We start from the raw sequence: 19,670 nt of genomic DNA, 5'->3' as shown, positions 1-19,670 counted from the left end.
TTTTGTATTTTGCATACGTATGGAAATGCACACGATAAGTTATTGATGAAGAGGAAAAACCTAAATTCATGTTTATCAGAAGAAGAACAACAAATCTATATCAGGACTGACTCAGCTTTGTATTTGCATCACTGATGCACAGTGCACACCTCTAAAGAGTATGGAAGAACTTTTTTTTTCTTTGTTAAACTGGAATTGCAATCACCATTTCATCTAAAACCACAAGGGGGAGCTAAAGCACAGTTTAATCTGGATACTCATTAATTGTGGGAAGTCAGGAGAAGTTTGATGTACAAAGACATGTATTATACAGTGGGGCAAAAAAGTATTTAGTCAGCCACCGATTGTCAAGTTCTCCCACTTAAAAAGATGAGAGGCCTGTAATGTTCATCCTAGGTATACCTCAACTATGAGAGACAGAATGAGAAGAAAAGAAATCGAGAAAATCACTGTCTGATTTTTAAACAATTTATTTGCAAATTATGGTGGAAAATAAGTATTTGGTCAATAACAAAAGTTCATCTCAATACTTTGTTATATACCCTTTGTTGACAATGACAGAGGTCAAACGTTTTCTGTAAGTCTTCACAAGGTTTTCACACACTGTTGCTGGTATTTCAGCCCATTCCTCCATGCAGATCTCCTCTAGAGCAGTGATGTTTTGGGGCTGTTGCTGGGCGACACGGACTTTCAACTCCCTCCAAAGATTTTCTATGGGGTTGAGATCTGGAGACTGGCTAGGCCACTCCAGCACCTTGAAATGCTTCTTACGAAGCCACTCCTTCGTTGCCCGGGCGGTGTGTTTGGGATCCTTGTCATGCTGAAAGACCCAGCCACGTTTCATCTTCAATGCCCTTGCTGATGGAAGGAGGTTGTCACTCAAAATCTCACGATACATGGCCCCATTCATTCTTTCCTTTACACGGATCAGTCGTCCTGGTCCCTTTTGCAGAAAAACAGCCCCAAAGCATGATGTTTCCACCCCCATGTTTCACAGTAGGTATGGTGTTCTTTGGATGCAACTCAGCATTCTTTCTCCTCCAAACACGTCTAGTTGAGTTTTTACCAAAAAGTTCTATTTTGGTTTCATCTGACCATATGACATTCTCCCAATCCTCTTCTGGATCATCTAAATGCTCTCTAGCAAACTTCAGACGAGCCTGGACATGTACTGGCTTAAGCAGGGGGACACGTCTGGCACTGCAGGATTTGAGTCCCTGGCGGCGTAGTGTGTTACTGATGGTAGCCTTTGTTACTTTGGTCCCAGCTCTCTGCAGGTCATTGACTAGGTCCCCCCGTGTGGTTCTGGGATTTTTGCTCACCGTTCTTGTGATCATTTTGACCCCACGGGGTGAGATCTTGCGTGGAGCTCCAGATCGACGGAGATTATCAGTGGTCTTGTATGTCTTCCATTTTCTAATAATTGCTCCCACAGTTGATTTCTTCACACCAAGCTACTTACCTATTGCAGATACTGTGTCTACAATTTAGTTTCTGGTGTCCTTTGACGGCTCTTTGGTCTTGGCCATAGTGGAGTTTGGAGTGTGACTGTTTGAGGTTGTGGACAGGTGTCTTTTATACTGATAACGAGTTCAAACAGGTGCCATTAATACAGTTAACAAGTGGAGGACAGAGGAGGCTCTTAAAGAAGAAGTTACAGGTCTGTGAGAGCCAGAAATCTTGTTTGTTTGTAGGTGACCAAATACTTATTTTCCACCATAATTTACAAATAAATTCTTTAAAAATCAGACAATGTGATTTTCTGGATTTTTTTTCTCATTTTGTCTCTCATAGTTGAGCTATACCTAGGATGAAAATGACAGGCCTCTCTCATCTTTTTAAGTGGGAGAACTTGCACAATTGGTGACTGACTAAATACTTTTTTGCCCCACTGTATATTAAGAATCGAACAGCTGGGAGGCAACATCAGGCTGCTTCAATAAGGCAAACTAAGAAGTGTGGTTTGTTAGATTTTAGTATGACCCGTAGAAAAAATATTTACTATCCTGTTATCCTTGTTTTCTATATTGCAGGGTCGTAAAGTAGTTGCATGAAAGCCCTTAAAGTTGCTAATTTTTCACGTTAAGAATACCTAACCTTTAAGTGAGAAAATAGAGTTTCAATTTTACAGTAGAAAAGATTTGTAAGATTGAGTAGTTTCACCTGTGAAAGCAAGTTGGAATAGCCAAATTACACAAACAAAGTCAAATTGTTTATTTTATTCAAAAAAATATGTTTGAATTATTACAAATGTTATATGCATATAAAAATAATCTGATTTATATATCCAAAAATGTGGCCCAATGTTCCCTGGCAGAAACTGAAAGAGGGATACCCTATTAACATGACATTTGACTTTTACAGTGTGTTCCTTTGATCTATGTTTGCCTAATGAAAAGCTGGCTTTAAAAAAAGAAAAAATGGCAATCGGAGTACATATTACACTACATTTAAAGAGACTCCCTATCGACGTAGGACATCGACCTGCTCTGACTTTACATTTAAAGCAAATTCATTTTTCATTGGACAGGGTAACAAAAAAAAGATCGAACATCAATCCTACAACAACAAGGGAACTGTATTTTATATTGAAAAGAGGTTCAGTAGAGTCATATCGATAGTTGAGAGCTTGCCCCCCTCTAGAACTCCACCAAGTATGTGCGAGCCTTCATGAGGCGTTTAAGGCGACTCTGCAAACCAGCCCTCTGCGTGCCAATGTCGCAATCCTCCCTCAGGTATAGCTCCAAATTCTCCCTATCTTGGATCATCAGCAGCATCTCCCTCTCCAGGGCAACGGCAGACTCTTGCAACATCTGGTAGCGGATCACCAGTGGGATCTGGTCAGCCAGACGCTGGCTGGCAATCTGAAGAAGGAAAAAGAAAGGGAGGTTTGAGAAAACAGGGTACATCTGGGGTCTAATCCCTGCTGTATGTGTGCTTTTGTTCATGAATCATCTCTATATTAAAACTTACTTTGTAATACGATTTAAGGTGCAGCATCAGCTCCTTAAGTGTAGCATCATTATCAGTGCTGTACACCAAACTCCTTTCTTGATGATTTTCATTATTCTCTCTGTATTCCTCATCCTCCTCAGAGTCCTCAAAGGCCACATGGAGGTCCTCCTCTTCCTCTCTCTTGCACTCACTCAAACTGCTGCTGTAGGTCCTGTCCTGAGAGTAAACGATCAGCTCCATCTTGAACTGAGTTCTCAGCATGGATTCAGCAGCGGACTCTTTTTCTTGCTTGATGGCTTCGATCTTTGCCTGAAAAAATAAGATTCCAGTCAGTCTGCAAATCAAAATGATGATGCGTATCAAGTTTTAAGAGGTTCATAGAAGATGGCTACCTTGGCTATTTTGACCAGGTTAGGATATCCAATGAAGCTGCTCTGAGCAAGCTGTATGAACACCTTCCTAACAACATCTGGAGGAAAAAACAAGAAGTCACAGCAGCTTTGAAGAATGGAAACTTGTTGGAAATGGTGAAAGCTGTTACTGGATAAAGATATAATTCATGCAACCATTTACCTCCAACATCCTTGAGTTTTTTCACAGCGGGCTCCTCCAGCTGTTTGATCTGGTCCTTGACCATGGTCTCAAAGGTCTTGTAGTTGATGAAGCCCGGCAGTTCTCTTCCACGATACGTCGCTTCGTATTCCTCCACCTCTTTCTCAATCTTTTTGTTAACTGGAAAAAACAAACGGACATTTCAGACTCCTGATGCTGCTCAACTGTAGACCAGATCTAAATGACACACTCACACTTTTCTCCTGATTTGAGCAGGTGGTTGTTCCACTTCCCAAACTCATTTCTGAGCATGGAGAAGACATTGAACCTGTCTCCACACTTGAGTTCCTCTCCTGTAGTCAGGTTGATGGCATCGTGAGTGAATGCAGTCACTTTCTGCAGCACACACATGACAGCAGAAACAGTTTACAGGGGATTTGTGTTAATTTGAAATGCATACATGATGGTGAGTACTGTATGTCTTGAGTAACCAAGTGGATGTAATCCAGAGTTTGGGAGCTCACATCAAGGAGGTAGTAGATTCTTTCGGCAGTGTCTGACGGGGGGCCGTTGCCATATCTCTCCAGCTGTGCCTGAGTCTCTGCTAGTTTCTCCTCTATTTGCTCTTCCAGTCGAGGAAGAGATTTCTACACATCACACATAATAAACTTTAACAAATAAAATAAGCAGAAATACCTTAAGTCATTTTGGAGTAAGAAGTTACCTCAATGTGATGCACCAGCTCCAATGTGAGTTTCTCAGCCAGTTTGGGAATAGTAGCATGGCCTTCATTATAGAGAGAGCTACAACAAGAATAAAAGACTACTGAGTACATGTCATATTACAAATCACAGTGAACAAGGCAAAAAAGTATTTAGTCAGTCACCAATTGTGCGAGTTCTCCCACTTAAAAAGATGAGAGACCTGTCATTTTCATCCTAGGTATACCTCAACTATGAGAGACAAAATGAGAAAAAAAATCCAGAAAATCACATTGTCTGATTTTTAAAGACTTTATTTGCAAATTATGGTGGAAAATAAGTATTTGGTCAATAACAAAAGTTAATCTCAATACTTTGTTATATACCCTTTGTTGGCAATGACAGAGGTCAAACGTTTTCTGTAAGTCTTCACAAGGTTTTCACACACTGTTGCTGGTATTTTGGCCCATTCCTCCAGGCAGATCTCCTCTAGAGCAGTGATGTTTTGGGGCTGTCGCCGGGCAACACGGACTTTCAACTCCCTCCAAAGATTTTCTATGGGGTTGAGATCTGGAGACTGGCTAGGCCACTCCAGGACCTTGAAATGCTTCTTACGAAGCCACTCCTTCGTTGCCCGGGCGGTGTGTTTGGGATCATTGTCATGCTGAAAGACCCAGCCACATTTCATCTTCAATGCCCTTGCTGATGGAAGGAGGTTGCAACTCAAAATCTCACGATACATGGCCCCATTCATTCTTTCCTTTACACGGATCAGTCGTCCTGGTCCCTTTGCAGAAAAACAGCCCCAAAGCATGATGTTTCCACCCCCATGTTTCACAGTAGGTATGGTGTTCTTTGGATGCAACTCAGCATTCTTTCTCCTCCAAACACGTCTAGTTCTATTTTGGTTACATCTGACCATATGACATTTTTGCTCACCGTTCTTGTGATCATTTTGACCCCACGGGGTGAGATCTTGTGTGGAGCTCCAGATCGAGGGAGATTATCAGTGGTCTTGTATGTCTTCCATTTTCTAATAATTGCTCCCACAGTTGATTTCTTCACACCAAGCTGCTTACCTATTGCAGATTCAGTCTTCCCAGCCTGGTGCAGGTCTACAATTTTGTTTCTGGTGTCCTTTGACAGCTCTTTGGTCTTGGCCATAGTGGAGTTTGGAGTGTGACTGTTTGAGGTTGTGGACAGGTGTCTTTTATACTGATAACGAGTTCAAACAGGTGCCATTAATACAGTTAACAAGTGGAGGACAGAGGAGGCTCTTAAAGAAGAAGTTACAGGTCCGTGAGAGCTAGAAATCTTGTTTGTTTGTTAGGTGACCAAATACTTATTTTCCACCATAATTTGCAAATAAATTCTTTAAAAATCAGACAATGTGATTTTCTGGATTTTTTTCCATTTTGTCTCTCATAGTTGAGGTATACGATGAAAATGAAAGGCCTCTTTCATCTTTTTAAGTGGGAGAACTTGCACAATTGGTGGCTGACTAAATACTTTTTTGCCCCAATGTATGTGTTAAAATTACCCCAAAAGTATGAACTTACTGGAAAAATGCATGATCACTGAAGAAGGTTTTCTCTCTCTCTATCGCTTCAGTAAGAGACACTTTCTCTGTGATCTCCTTCTGACCTCGGCACTTGACGATCATGTAGCCTTTCTTCAGGTGGATGACTTCATTATTGACAATTTCCACAACGTTCTCCTCCGTGCCTCTGTCCACCAGGTCAGGCTTGGTCAAGATACCTGAGAAAGATAGAGACACATAGACAGTGATCTAAAAGTAAAGTAACTTGTCCAAGGAGTTGATTTTCTATAATCAGTTCTCTTTACCCAGAGTCCTCTCTCCTTCAGGATCCACTTCCTGGGCCATCTTCAAAGCTTCTGTGGTTGCGATGTCCACATTGCAGGGGACAACCACCAAGCTGATGGTTTCTTGTCTTCTGATGAACTTCTGGATCATGCTCTTTATCTGAAAGTGATAATTCAGATTATACATTAAGTTATTTTTTAAACGTAGAGCTCATATTCTTTTATCTGTCATTTATTAGGCACTGTGCCAGCAGGATGTGGTTAGAGCGCCGGCTGCTGGAATGATGGGAGCGGCTCGGCCGGATGCAAGACAGCTGATCAGAATCAGGTAATAAGTCACTAAATAAAAGCATTCTGGTAACCTGGTTCTGGTCTCTTGTCTCCTTCAGTCATTGTCCCTGTTCAGACGCCACTGTGAGCGTTCTGGCTCACACTTGAGTTAAACATGACGGAAGGAGCTTTTATGCTTTTATTTAGTGACGTATTACCTGATTCTGATCAGCGGTCTGGCGTCCGGCTGAGCTGCTCCCATCCCTCCAGCAGCCGGCGCTCTAACAACACCCCGCTGAAACAGGCATATTTCCAAAGGTCTGGTTGACTTCATTTAAATACCATAGCTAAATACATTAGATCAAGCGGGGCAACAGCTAACCTTGACAATTATATTATAGATTGTTTTTTTTGTCTCTCACCTGGCAGGTTGCCTGTATTAAAGTTTATGTCTGAATCATGAGTCATAGCTGGGCCTGTTGCTTTGGTCCTGTCCTGCCTATTGTTTTCAGACACTCCCGGAAGATCGTTAAAATCCACCTGGATCCATTTTCATAGATGTTGACATTATCCTTATTAATCTTTAAGGCTGTCTATGTCTTAATTGTATTATGTTTTATCCATACACACACTGAATCTATTGCATGTCTGTCCGCCCTGAGAGAGGGATCCCTCCTCTCTTTTTCTCTCCCAGAGGTATCTTTAGTTTCTTCCCATTTAATTGTGGGGTTTCATTGGGAGTTTGTTTCTTGTACGATGCAAGGGTCTTAGGACTGAGAGTTGTACACTGTACACACTGTAAAGCCCCCTGAGACTAATGTGTATCTTGTGATATTGGGCTATACAAATAAATGTTGATCGATTTATTGACACTAAGGTATCATACCCTGTCTCCAATGTTTGCATCCTGTCCCTTTACAGCCACCCTGGTGATGCCGGGCAGGTCAATGAGTGTCAGGTCGGGAACATCAGGAGAGGCGATCTCCAGACTGATGAGTTCATCACTGATCCCCACCCCTAGTCCAGCTATTTTATTCTGAGCTGGAGAGAGAGGAAGCATGTTGAATGATTACAGGATGGAGGTGCTGAACACTGAAACCACAAGGAGCAGCTCCATCAATACTCTGTTTTTGGTAGTGACATTTAGGAGCTCTGTATACCGTACCTTCTCTGATCTTCTTCTCCACATCTAAGGGGTCGTCTATTTCTTCCTCAAAGTCCTGGTAGCTTATCTTCCCGTACCACTTCTCTCCTTCTTTCTTTCTCTTCATCTTCAGTTCGAGAGGACATCTTGTGACAATGCCTGAGTTTATGAAGATAGAAGGATGATAATGACAGGGAAAAGGGAAATCCAGTGTGATTGGTGAAATGAGGAGAAAAGCAATAGGCAACACTGCTGATATCATCTTTATAAAAGTGGTATTTATATTAGGCCTACATCTTCAAAATATCTTCCATGCATAATACATAGCTAGAGAAGTCTAACAAAAAAAAAAAGATGTGTCCAGAGGCCTATATTACGAAGCCAGATTTTCGCTTAAATCAACAGTGTCAGTATATACACTGTATAGTGTCAGTGACACTATAGCTTAAAGCTATAGTGTGGACGGGCCGTCCAATTAGCGAGCTAACTTCAGGGAAAACTCTGGGTTTCCGGTCCTACGACGCTGGTTCACTTTTTAGCAGGCTAGATCTCCATGGTAACTTAAGCTGAACGGCTAGCCTGGTTAGCAGGTTAGGTTCCAGGATTAAAGATCAACTCAGTGAAAGGACCGCCTGCTGACCAATTAGAGCTCAGTGTGTGGAGTTTAAAGCGATCAAGTCATATTACAGGAGAAAGGAAATACAGTTTAGACTGCAGGAAAGACGGCCGGCCAAAATCACCGACTGTGTGAACGTGAAAATGAATAGTATTTCTATATCGTACAAGGCTTCGCCCTCTAAGGCTATCGCGTGTGCAGCACTGAAAGACTTAATCCACGCCCACCTATGACGTGGGCCCCACCTTCGGGTTCACTTCCGTATAAATAGGAAGTAGGCCCTACAATCCACTCCCACTTTTCTTCAGCACTCCGTTGCAGAAGCACTGTAAGGCACAAAGCTCTTTTCAGAGCTGTTTACTAAAAAGCAAACATTCCTGGTTCCCCTGGGCCCATCCTCCCTCTCCTCCGGACGGGGGAAACAGGGCGTGGGCCCGGTGTCAACCCGACACGAGTTACGACCGGAGCTCACGGTGTGAGTCCTGCCGGGGATTAGAGCACGCAAACGCGGCTCTCACTCCCCAGGTGTCATGCACTCATTGTGTCCGTCTCCCTCTGGCCCACAGACAGATCGAGCGGACGCTCTCGCTGCTGCGGCCGAGGATGATTGGCTAGTCCAGGAGTCTAACTCTGTGGACCAAGCCCTTTATTTATTGGATCCGAGTGGCGGGCTACTCCTTCCCCTCCATTCACGGATCACCATGTGGTTCCCCCGCCCTGTCTCCCTCTCCTTCGGCGGGGGAGACGGGGCGGACGCCCGGTGTCAGCCCGGTAGCCGAGCCTAGGTTCGGCTGACGGGCGGACACCGGGTCCCTCTATCCGCCATCACGGCTCTGCCGTCGATAGGCGGTATTCTCCAGGAACTCCCGGAGATCATCGGAAAGGCAGCCGCCTAATGAGATCTCCCCGTTCCCCCGGTTCAGGAGAGCTCTCCTCCGGATGACATAAAAAAAGCTGCATGTCGTCTGTGAGGCAGCAGGGCTCACGGCTCAAACCGGCTGTCTTTAAAACCTGTCGGTTAATTAGACAGCCCGGGTTTGTTTCCTATGTCACATATGTGCCTCCTACACACACCTCCGCTCATTCCTCAAGCAGGTTTGAGCGTGTACCTCAATGTCCGATTTACGAGTCTTCTGCTAAACGGCGACATGATGAGAGCCGCTGTGCAATACAGCGCGTGTTGGTGCATAAGCTGGTTAGCAAACAGCGGGGCTCGCCGTTTGAGCCGGCTGTAACCGGTTGGTTAGCGCGGCAGCAGAGCTCGCGGCACAAGCCAGCTGTAATCAACCAGTCGGTTATTAGACAACAGGGCTTGACGTTTAAACCTGATGATCCTAACCTTTCGGTTATAGCAGCACGGTTTTTCCTCTGTCCCAGATGTGCCTATACTACACACGGTCGTAATGAGCCTAGGGCTGTTATTACGCACTGTGTGAATAGCACTGCACACACCTCCGCTAATTCCTCAGCAGGTTTGAGCGTGAACGTGCCTCAATGTCCAGTTTACGAGCCTTCTCCTAAACTCGACATAAGGAGAGCCTGTGTGAAATGCAACGTCTGGAGGGCTCTGGCGTGGCTCGTCACCATGACAACCACAGCACATCCAGAGCAGGTTCGCGCCTTGAGTGACGGCGCGTGTGTTAGATGGACAGAGGGAAGTTGCAGCAAGGCTAACCGGTTAAGCCGGCTGCCCGGACTACTCAGTGCCGGGAACTCTTTTGGCCATTTTCAGTCCCTGCTAGAGAGGTGGTACGAACCTGGTGATACAAATAGCCAATTTCTATTCTATTTTTATTGGCTGGGCGAATTGCAAACCACGCCCCGTTAGACTCAGAATTTTTTTTGTTAGGCAGCCATTTTTTTCCTCGCTACAAAACCACATCCACACCTGAGCGAGTAGTTTTTTTGTACTTTAAAGCAGTTATGACCACACGTACTACAACACCGGAGCGGTGGAATGATGAGGAAGTGTCGGCGCTTCTGGCAATTTACTCTGAGGACGGGATGCAGCAGCTTCTACAGAAAGCAGTTCCCAACTCCAAATGTTTTGAGCGATGTTCGCAAAAGCTACTTGAGCGGCGTGATGCCGTTATTGTTATGTTTTGACTGTGCAATAAAACAAACAAACAAACTGGCGAAGCTTTATTTATTGTGTCCCACCCCAAATTTGCAGAATAGAAAAATGTGAGAGCAGACAGGTGTCGGTGGTTGAATTGATCTACAATGTTGCAACCTTGTGCAGAAACACAAGTCTTACACACATAAACACAAGTAATTTATCATGTCATTTGTTTTAGATAAATAAGGGAAAAATACCAAACAACGGTTAATGTCCTTTTCCAAAATCAGCCTGAGGGGGTAATATATAATAAATACATAAAGATAAAGTCCATAGTTATAAAGTAACACGTATTTTAGGAAGATATGAACTTCATCTTGGTGAAGTTGATGCTGAATTCACTATTTAGTAGATGATCATGTGACACTTTATCTTTGCACTACGGTCTGTCTGCTGAGCCTACCTTTTATATATATATATATATATATATATATATATCATGTACAGCGGGTGGGCTTTATACCCCCTCCCCCGTGTAGTTCTTCTTCTCTCGTTTTCTTTTGTACTCGCCGTGAAGTGCTTTTGCGGCCTGCCAGTAAACCCAGAGAAGAAGAAGACGAAGTGACGTCAGCGTAATCTTGCCTCAGGGAAAGTACTGCGGTGTGAATGCGATTGGCACTAGCCCCCTGGCGGATTCAGTGCCGTGGTACTTTAGTGCCGGCACTAAAGTACGGCAAATCCTGCGGTGTGAAAGCGGCTAATGTTACGCATCGTGTGGACAGCACTGCACACACCTCCGCTCATCCCTTAGTGGTGTTGAGCGTGAATGCGCGGTTTACGAGTATTCTCCTAAACGACGACATAACGAGAGCCTGTGTGAAATGCAGTGTGTGGAGGGCTCTGGCGTGGTTTGTCACCAACCACAGCCCATCCAGAGAAAGTACACCCGGCGCTATCAGAGTACTGTATGGTACTCAGGGTGGTGGCGCGTGTGTCTGATGGACAGATGGATGAGCAGGCGGATAGGCAGAGGGTAGTCTCTGCAGTTCGCCTCTCCCCCCCCCCCCCCCCCGCAGTTATACGGGATACAGGGAATCCTGTCATCCCAGGAACAGTGTCTCGCGCTCCGTGCAGAGCGGCAGGAACTCGGATTAAAGAAAGCCTTTTTCCAGGGTTCCTCAAGGGGAAGAAAATCGTTTTTTTTTACTCCCGCTATTTTCTGGTCCCGAAGGAGACGGGGCGGGGGGAATGAGACCCATCCTCGATCTGTCAGTGTCCAACAAGGGAATGGCCTTTTCCAAAGCTGACGATCAAACAGGTGCTGGAGTGTGTTCACCAGGGAGGTTCACACCCATAGTCCTGAAGGATGCTTACCTCCACGTAACCATCATCCCGAAACACAGCAAATTCCTGCGTTTCTCATTCCTGGCTCCACGCACTTTTTTCAAAGTGGGTGGAGACGGTTGGGGCAGCTACTCAGAATGGGGATGAGAGTGTTATTTTACCTGGACGACCGGCTGTGGCTGGCTCGCTCCAGGGAGGAAGCGGTTTTTCAGACGATACAGCTCGTATCTCATCTGTCAAACCTGGGTTTCATTGTCAACTGGAATAAGAGTTGTCCTCTTCCCTCCCAGACATTTAACTGGGAGTGGAATTGAACTCAGCCCGCATGAGAGTGCGACTCTCACAGCAGAGAATGGAGAAAGTGACAGCTCTCCTCCGGTGCAGCTGTTAACCTGTCGGTTAGCAGGCAGCACGGGTTTTCCTCCGTCCCAGATGTGCCTATACTACTCACGGTCGTAATGATTCCAGGGCTGTTATTACGCACTGTGTAGCACTGCACACACCTCCGCTCATTCCTCAGCACGTTTGAGCGTGAAACGCGCCTCAACGTCCAGTTTACGAGCCTTCTCCTAAACAGAGACAGGATGAGAGCCTGTGTGAGATGCAGTGTGTGGAGGCCCCCTCGCAACCTTTTCGGACCGAGCCCCTCTTGGGTTGCTTCACGGGCAAAGGCGGCGAGGGCTCTGACGTGGCTCGTCACCATGACAACCTGTCACGGTTTGTGAAACAAGCAGGACCCAAATGCAGATATAAACTGAAACTTCCTTTATTTCAAGGCTATGAGGTATATATTTACAATGACAAACAGAACACTCACCGCAGAACTAGTCAGGGAACAAGACGAACCGACCAAGACAGACAGACAACCAGAACTTAAATACACACCAGACTCAATCACACAATAAGACACAGGTGAGGAGGGAGGAGAAAACACAGGGGCCCAGGTGAACATAATCAGACAATTAGACACACTAGGGAAACTAATGACAAGAGGAAAAACACAGGGGAAAGGACCAGACAATAACCCAAAGGAAAACATGACATGGAAAACAGCAAAAACACCCAAACCTACAAAACTATAAACGTGACATAACATGAGAATCGTGACATAACCCCCCCCTCAAGGGACGGATTCCAGACGTCCCAAAAAAACAAAAATCCAGCAGGGTGGGTGGAGGGGGTCTGGAGGACGGGTCTCGGGCGGACGGCCCGGGGGCAAGGCAGAGTTCAAAAAAGGGGAATTCGGGCGGACGGCCCGGGGGCAAGGCAGAGTTCAAAAAGGGGAATTCGGGCGGACGGCCCGGGGGCAAGGCAGAGTTCAAAAAGGGGAATTCGGGCGGACGGCCCGGGGGCAAGGCAGAGTCCATGCAGGGAATCTCGGGCGGACGGCCTGGGGGCAAGGCAGAGTCCGAGGAGGGGTGAAGACCAGACAGCTCCGGAGGCCGGTCAGGAGCCGGTGTCGGCAAGATCCCCCATGGAAGAGGACACAGGACCGGCAGGACCCCCGGCAGGAGACCAGTTGGCGGAATCCCCAACGCGACAGGACATGGAGTTGGCAGGACCCCCAGCGGAAGAGTAGTTGGCGGGACCTCCAACGTGGCAAGACATGGAGTTGGCAGGACCCCCGGCAGAAGAGCAGTCTGCGGGACCTCCAACGGCTCAGGACATGGGGTTGGCAGGACCCCTGGCAGAAGAGCAGTCTGCGGGACCTCCAACGGGACCAGACATGGAGTTGGCAGGACCCCCGGCAGAAGAGTAGTCTGCGGGACCTCCAACGGCACAGGACACAGGGTTGGCAGGACCCCCGGCAGAAGAGCAGTCTGCGGGACCTCCAACGTGACAAGACATGGAGTTGGCGTCGGGCGGACAGCCATCAGGACACGGGGAGCTGGCGTCGGACAGACAGCCATCAGGACACGGGGAGCTGGCGTCGGACGGACAGCCAACCGGAGACGAGGTGCTGGAGTCGGCCGGTACACCGACAGGACTCGGGGAGCTGGCGTCGGACGGACAGCCAACCGGAGACGAGGTGCTGGAGTCGGCCGGTACGCCGACAGGACTCGGGGAGCTGGCGTCGGACAGACAGTCAACCGGAGACGAGGTGCTGGAGTCGGCCGGTACGCCGACAGGACTCGAGGAGCTGGCGTCGGCCGATGAGTCAGCAGGTGACGAGGGGACGGAATCGGGAACATGGTTACTGGAGCCGGCACTGAAGCCGGGAACATGGCTGTAAGGTCCGGTTCTGGAGCCGGAAACATGGCTGTAAGGTCCAGTTCTGGAGCCGGAACCCTGGCTGCTCGGCGCGGAGCAGAAGCCTGGACCCTGGACCCTGGCTGTGTAAGCCAGGTAATGGAGTATGGAAGGAAAGCTGCATGGGCCGGCACTGGAGCACGGAGCAACGGCTGCTGGGTCTGGCGCTGGAGCCGGAACCATGGCTGTTGGGCGCGGAACCCTGGCCTTGCGTCTCTTAGGAGTTTTTTGGAGGCTTCGTGGACCCCCAAACTCCAGACCAGACCCCAAGAAAGGGTCAGAAAATGAGGACTGGCTCTCAGGGCTACGTGAAAAAATCCTAAGCCACTCGGGCAACAAGCTCCAGAGCCAGGGCTTGCGAGCAACCTCCTGACGTGCCTCCTTCAACGCAGCCTCTCTACCCCGTCTAGATGAGGCGCCTTTCCACGTATAAAAAATATACTCCAGAGAATATCCAAGACGTTCCGCCTGTAGCTTCAAAAGATCTGCTGGGTCCATTTTAAGGTCGGTTCGTACTGTCACGGTGCGTGAAACAAGCAGGACCCAAATGCAGATATAAACTGAACTTCCTTTATTTCAAGGCTATGAGATATATGTACAATAACAAAAACAGAACACTCACCGCAGAACTAGTCAGGGAACAAGACGAACCGACCAAGACAGACAGACAACCAGAACTTAAATACACACCAGACTCAATCACACAATAAGACACAGGTGAGGAGGGAGGAGAAAACACAGGGGCCCAGGTGAACATAATCAGACAATTAGACACACTAGGGAAACTAATGACAAGAGGAAAAACACAGGGGAAAGGACCAGACAATAACCCAAAGGAAAACATGACATGGAAAACAGCAAAAACACCCAAACCTACAAAACTATAAACGTGACATAACATGAGAATCGTGACACAACCACAGCACATCCAGAGCATGTCGCGCGCTCTCAGAGTATTACTCAGAGTGGCGACGCGTGTGTTCGATGGACAGATGGATAATAATAAGCAGCAAGGCTCACCGGTTAAGCCGGCTGCCCCTAACCTGTGGGTTATCGGCAGCTTCCGGTCCAATCTGGTTTTTAGGCAGCTCGGACAGCTCTCCTCTGGCGCGTCACACCCTGCGGGGCGGTGACAGCCCTCTCCGTGATGCAGCTGTTAGGCATGATATCAGCTGGTCACGTGGTGATCCCCCTGGGTCTCCTTCACAGTGAGGAGACTTCCAGAGGTGGTTTATTCACCTGCGTATCGACCCCGTGCGTCAGAGGAGAAGCATGGTGTACATTCCTCCTTCCGTGGGTTTGGATTTAACCTACTGGAAAAATCTCCACGTCAGTGGGGGTGCCCCTGAGCAGAGTGACGTCACACACCGCAGTGTTCGCAGACGCATATCTCGCAGGCTGAGGAACGTGCATGTCGCAGGCAGTGGGGGGACAGTGGCCGGGTCACATGTCTCTCCATATAAACATGCGGGAATTACTCTCCGTATGGAAAGTAAGCCAGCACTTTGCCCCGTTGCTGTACAATCAACATGTGTTGATTCGAACAGACAACAAAGTAGTGATCAGCGCAGCTGCTGAACACACATCCTACACAGCCAAATGGACAATGTTCCGTTTGGTATGTAGGGAAAAGCCTGGACCCCGTTACGGGCCCCCTGCCTCGTGCTGTCGTTCCTCCAGCTGAACAGGAATTGGCTTATACCACGGTCAAAACATATGCTGCTGCCATTTCATCTTGCCACGTAGGTTTTGGGATCAGCACGGTGTTTAGTTACCCTCTGACAAATCGTTCTCTACGGGAAGCACAGAGACTCAGACCTGTGTCACACGCTTTGGCGCATCAATGGGTTTTGGCTTTATTGTTACGCGCACTGAGTAAAGCTCCATTTGAACCTTTGGATCAGGTTCCCCTGAAGTTTATGTCAGCCAAAGTAGTTCTGCTCTTGGCTCTGACATCAGCTAAAAGGGTGAGTGATTTGTCTGCTCTCTCGGTGTCCCCGTCATGTCTCCGGATCCAAGAAGATGGCAGCTCAGCTGTTTTGCGCCCTAACCCGGTTTGTATGCCAAAGGTTATCACAAGCTCTTTTAGATCGAGAGTGATAACTTTGGATGGCTTCTTTCCTCCTCCTCACACATCAGAGGAAGAAGGCACATCTCATCTCCTCCGCCCCGTGCGCACGCTGTCATGCTATATTGCACGCACGGCTGCTTTACGCAGCTCGTCTGTTTGTGCATTACAGAGAGCGCTCATTAGGGCAGCCTCTGTCTGCACAACGCCTGTCACACTGGCTGTGTGAGGCTGTGTCACAGGCGTATGTCTCCTCTGGAGTGGATCCCCCGGAGAACATCAAAGCGCACAGCATCAGAGGATTTTCCTCCTCTACGGCGTTGCACGGAGGAATGACAGTGAAGGACATTTGCACTGCTGCATCTTGGTCTGCCCTCTGTTCTTTTATTCGTTTGTATTTGAGGGATGTTTCCCATTCCTCTCTGACACACTCAGTACTGAGTGTCCTGTCAGAGTGAGTAATGTCAGGGACTCAACTGCGTGCCCTCTCTCCTGCCTGTCGGCACTTAGAGAGCTGCCCTTTTCCCCCTCTTTGATCGTTTTAACAAGTGGGACTTTGGTCTCTACTTTTTATAACGACAGGTAGCCTATTTAGCCTACCTTCTTTCCCGTATGGAGAAAATTCATTTTACGTTACGCAGGGCGAAATGGACATTTTAGGTAGCTGAGTAAGTGTGTTTTGTGCTTCTGGTAACGGACGGAACCAGTGGGGCGTAGACTACATCCTGCTTCGCCCTTAACCCAATAGCGATAGCCTTAGAGGGCGAAGCCTTTTATGATATAGAACTGGGGTTACGTACTGTAACCCAGTTTCTATGAGTATAGGCGCAGCCCTCTAAAGTTCGGTCCCCACTGGCTCTGCGAATAGCTTAAGAAAAGCTGTTGTGTGGGAGTGGATTGTAGGGCCTACTTCCTATTTATATGGAAGTGAGCCCGAAGGTGGGGCCCACGTCATAGGTGGGCGTGGATTAAGTCTTTCAGTGCTGCACACGTGCAGTGGGGATTACCCAATAGCGATAGCCTTAGGGCTGCGCCTCTACTTATAGAAACTGGGTTACAGTACGTAACCCCAGATCACCTCCCATCTTCAGGGCATTCTGACTACTATAACATTAGCGTTAAGACAGCTTACTTAAAGTGGACCTATCATGCTATATTTGAAACATATATTGTAGGGCCATACCTATATAAAACATGTCTGTGACGTTTTTTTTTCAAAATACCAAACAGATCATGCATTTTAGCCATGCCTCATTTCGCTCTATTTGCTCTTTCCCAGCCCTGTTTTTCAAGGGCTGATTCCGCCTTTGTGGCAGACTACAGCGCCACTTACAGGCATGGCATATGTACTACAGCGTCTCCAGCGCTTTCGAGCGGTCTCTCATTCCCCTGATAGGTGGAGAGTTGCCCATATAGGCGGAGCACCTCATTTCTGACGTCAGAAAAATTCTAATAATAATCAGCTCCGTTGCAGCCCCGTTTTTAGAGATTTGGGTATGGACGAAAAGAGAGAGGGTTGTGTTTTCTGACACTTGGTGAGTTCCCTGACACACCGGGAAGACATATTCATGTATAAAAGACGTACAAAAGTGCATTTTGCATGATAGGTCCCCTTTAAATATCTGTCACAACATAAGTAACCGGATCAAAGGCCAATTCTGGCCTCATTGCACTGGCTTCCAATTAGGTTCCGAATTGATTTTAAACTCCTTTTATTTGTTTTTAAAGCACTAAATGGGCTGGCTCCTGCCTATATAGCAGAACTCCTCCATCGCTACACCCCAGCCAGCGCATTAAGGTCGGCTGACCAGCTGCTGCTGGTAGTGCCCAAGACCAGGCTCAAAACCCGAGGGCACTGAGCCTTCGCAGCAGCTGGCCCCAGGCTCTGGAACACTCTGCCCCTCCATGTGAGGTCGGCCCAGACCCTAGGGGCTTTTAAATCAACACTAAAAACGAACTTCTTCTCCCTGGCCTTCTAGTCAGAGCGGACCACGACTCATGACATTACCATGTGTTTGATTCTTATATTTGCTGTTGTAATTTATTGTCTTCTGTTTGCAATTGTAATAATGTGTTATTTATTATTTGCATGTACAGCATTTTGGCTCGACAAAAAATCGTTTTAAAATGTGCTATATAAATAAAACCTAATTTGATTTGATTTGAAAGTAACATTACGTACAGTCCGCGGCACTGTAGACGTCGATGTCATGTGTCCCATTATCATTCATCATATCACATCAAAATGTATCATATTCCTTATCTGAGTCAGCTTCTTGAGCCGTGTCTGGCCGTGCAACACTTACAGTGTCACATACTGTATGCAGAAGTATTATTTTTAAGCAACACATTAAGTTGAGGAAACACTCGAGTCAAATGTAATTAAAGTCAGATCCAAACGGGGCAGTGATATTGTTACTGTACGCACTCAAAAACATTTTCTTTTACCAGCTGTATTCACCTTGCAGGTGCAACTATGTGGCTTTTATCGTGGATAAAGGGTTTAAGTCATGGATGTTTAAAGTTTAACGTCTTCATATTTGTCTAATTATAGTTGCTAGTCCTGATTAACCAGCCATACAGTTTTGTAATTTGCATTTCCGTGTTGCGAAGTAAGACATGCCAACTGTAGCCTATTGAACAAGATATTAAAACAGAAAGGTGTCTTCCCAGTTTTATTTTTAATTTACTCCATCCACTGCAGCTTTAGTTTTTGTCTGGTAGGCTACTGATGGGTTTGCACTGTTTACTATTCTTTTTTTTCTTTTTCTTCACGTCTAGGAAAAGGCTCTATTGAAAAGAGGGGTTTTGAGTGCTTTTTAAAAAGCATCCACGGTCTGTGGTGCTCTCATATGGTCAGGGCAGTGGTGTAGTCTACGTGATACGCTGGTATACGCCGTCTACCCACTAGAAAATGCCAGTGATTTCCGTATGCCCTCTTAAAAATGAGCGATGATACGTAACAACATCATTTTGTGACTTCGCTTTCACGCTTTCGCCCCCTTCTGTGTTAATAATTTTGGACGTCTGGGGCTTCCGTCGCCTTTGGCCTGTTGCTAAGCAACAGCAACACACTTTGTTCGGCTCTGACAAACCCCACGTTTCTCTAACGTTATCAGAATTTGATCCTTCCATCATTCAAGTTTGCGGAGCGCTAAACAGGAAGCAAACATGAAACGAAAACAGACGAAAATATTTTAATGTTTTCCGAAGTTTTCCCCTATTACCACTACAGAAGAAGAGCCAGGTCAGGCGGCTGTCCTAAAGGTGACAGAGAACGAGCCCGGCGCTACCGCAAATTTACCCGGTAAGTGGAATTAGCATGGTTATCATTAACGTAACAGTAGCTGGAATGTAAGAACAGGCATCCTTGGTTAGAGTGGAGGGACAGAAAGTTAGGTAAATGTCAGCACACATGCAAAGGAAAGCTGATCTAAACAACAGAAATTCATAAAGTCAATGACTATGCAAATGAGAGTTAATTCATGGTCATGTTAAAAGTGCATTTAAAACATTTGCACCATTATATTACTATATGTTAGTTATCAGTAGTTGTCAAATAATTAGCTATTGAAAAAGTGGAACATTTTTATCTGCTTTTTTATCTGCTTTTCATGCATTTTTATCTGCTTTTCATGCATTTGTTAGCCATGATGTAAATATTGTAAGCAGTTTATTAAATACTTTTGAGTAAATCTTGGCTCTTTTCTGCAGATATTATTGGTAAAAACTTGTATTATGCTAATTAGTCATGGTTTTGTTTATTTCCAGGTTGTGCTCTTTGCAGCGCTACAAAATCAACAGGTGTCCTCACAGAACAACGAGTGTCTATGTCTGAGGAGTGGGTGTACTTTAAGATCCAGTCCTCAGTTTCAAGCAGATCAACA

At 46.4% G+C, this 19,670-nt stretch overlaps 1 protein-coding gene across 1 annotated transcript in view; it reads right to left on the bottom strand.

Annotated features, from left to right (window-relative positions):
* Window positions 1-2,204: 2,204 nt before the first annotated feature.
* LOC307040705 (interferon-induced GTP-binding protein Mx-like) overlaps window positions 2,205-19,670 on the bottom strand; it is an 18,842-nt gene continuing 1,376 nt past the window's right edge. The window contains exons 2-12 of the mRNA XM_079683826.1: window positions 7,468-7,605; window positions 7,189-7,343; window positions 6,054-6,192; window positions 5,768-5,966; window positions 4,232-4,310; window positions 4,032-4,154; window positions 3,762-3,903; window positions 3,529-3,687; window positions 3,348-3,424; window positions 2,974-3,264; window positions 2,205-2,864 (exon numbers count right to left, since the gene is read on the bottom strand). Coding sequence (XP_079539952.1) covers window positions 2,640-2,864; window positions 2,974-3,264; window positions 3,348-3,424; window positions 3,529-3,687; window positions 3,762-3,903; window positions 4,032-4,154; window positions 4,232-4,310; window positions 5,768-5,966; window positions 6,054-6,192; window positions 7,189-7,343; window positions 7,468-7,605 — 1,727 coding nt within the window. The 3' untranslated portion in view covers window positions 2,205-2,639. The remainder of the gene's footprint in view (window positions 2,865-2,973; window positions 3,265-3,347; window positions 3,425-3,528; window positions 3,688-3,761; window positions 3,904-4,031; window positions 4,155-4,231; window positions 4,311-5,767; window positions 5,967-6,053; window positions 6,193-7,188; window positions 7,344-7,467; window positions 7,606-19,670) is intronic.

Source organism: Notothenia rossii (genome assembly GCF_949606895.1).
Source record: "Notothenia rossii genome assembly, chromosome: 5".
Classification (NCBI taxonomy): Eukaryota; Metazoa; Chordata; class Actinopteri; order Perciformes; family Nototheniidae; genus Notothenia; species Notothenia rossii.
This window is presented reverse-complemented; position numbering and strand designations above follow the sequence as displayed.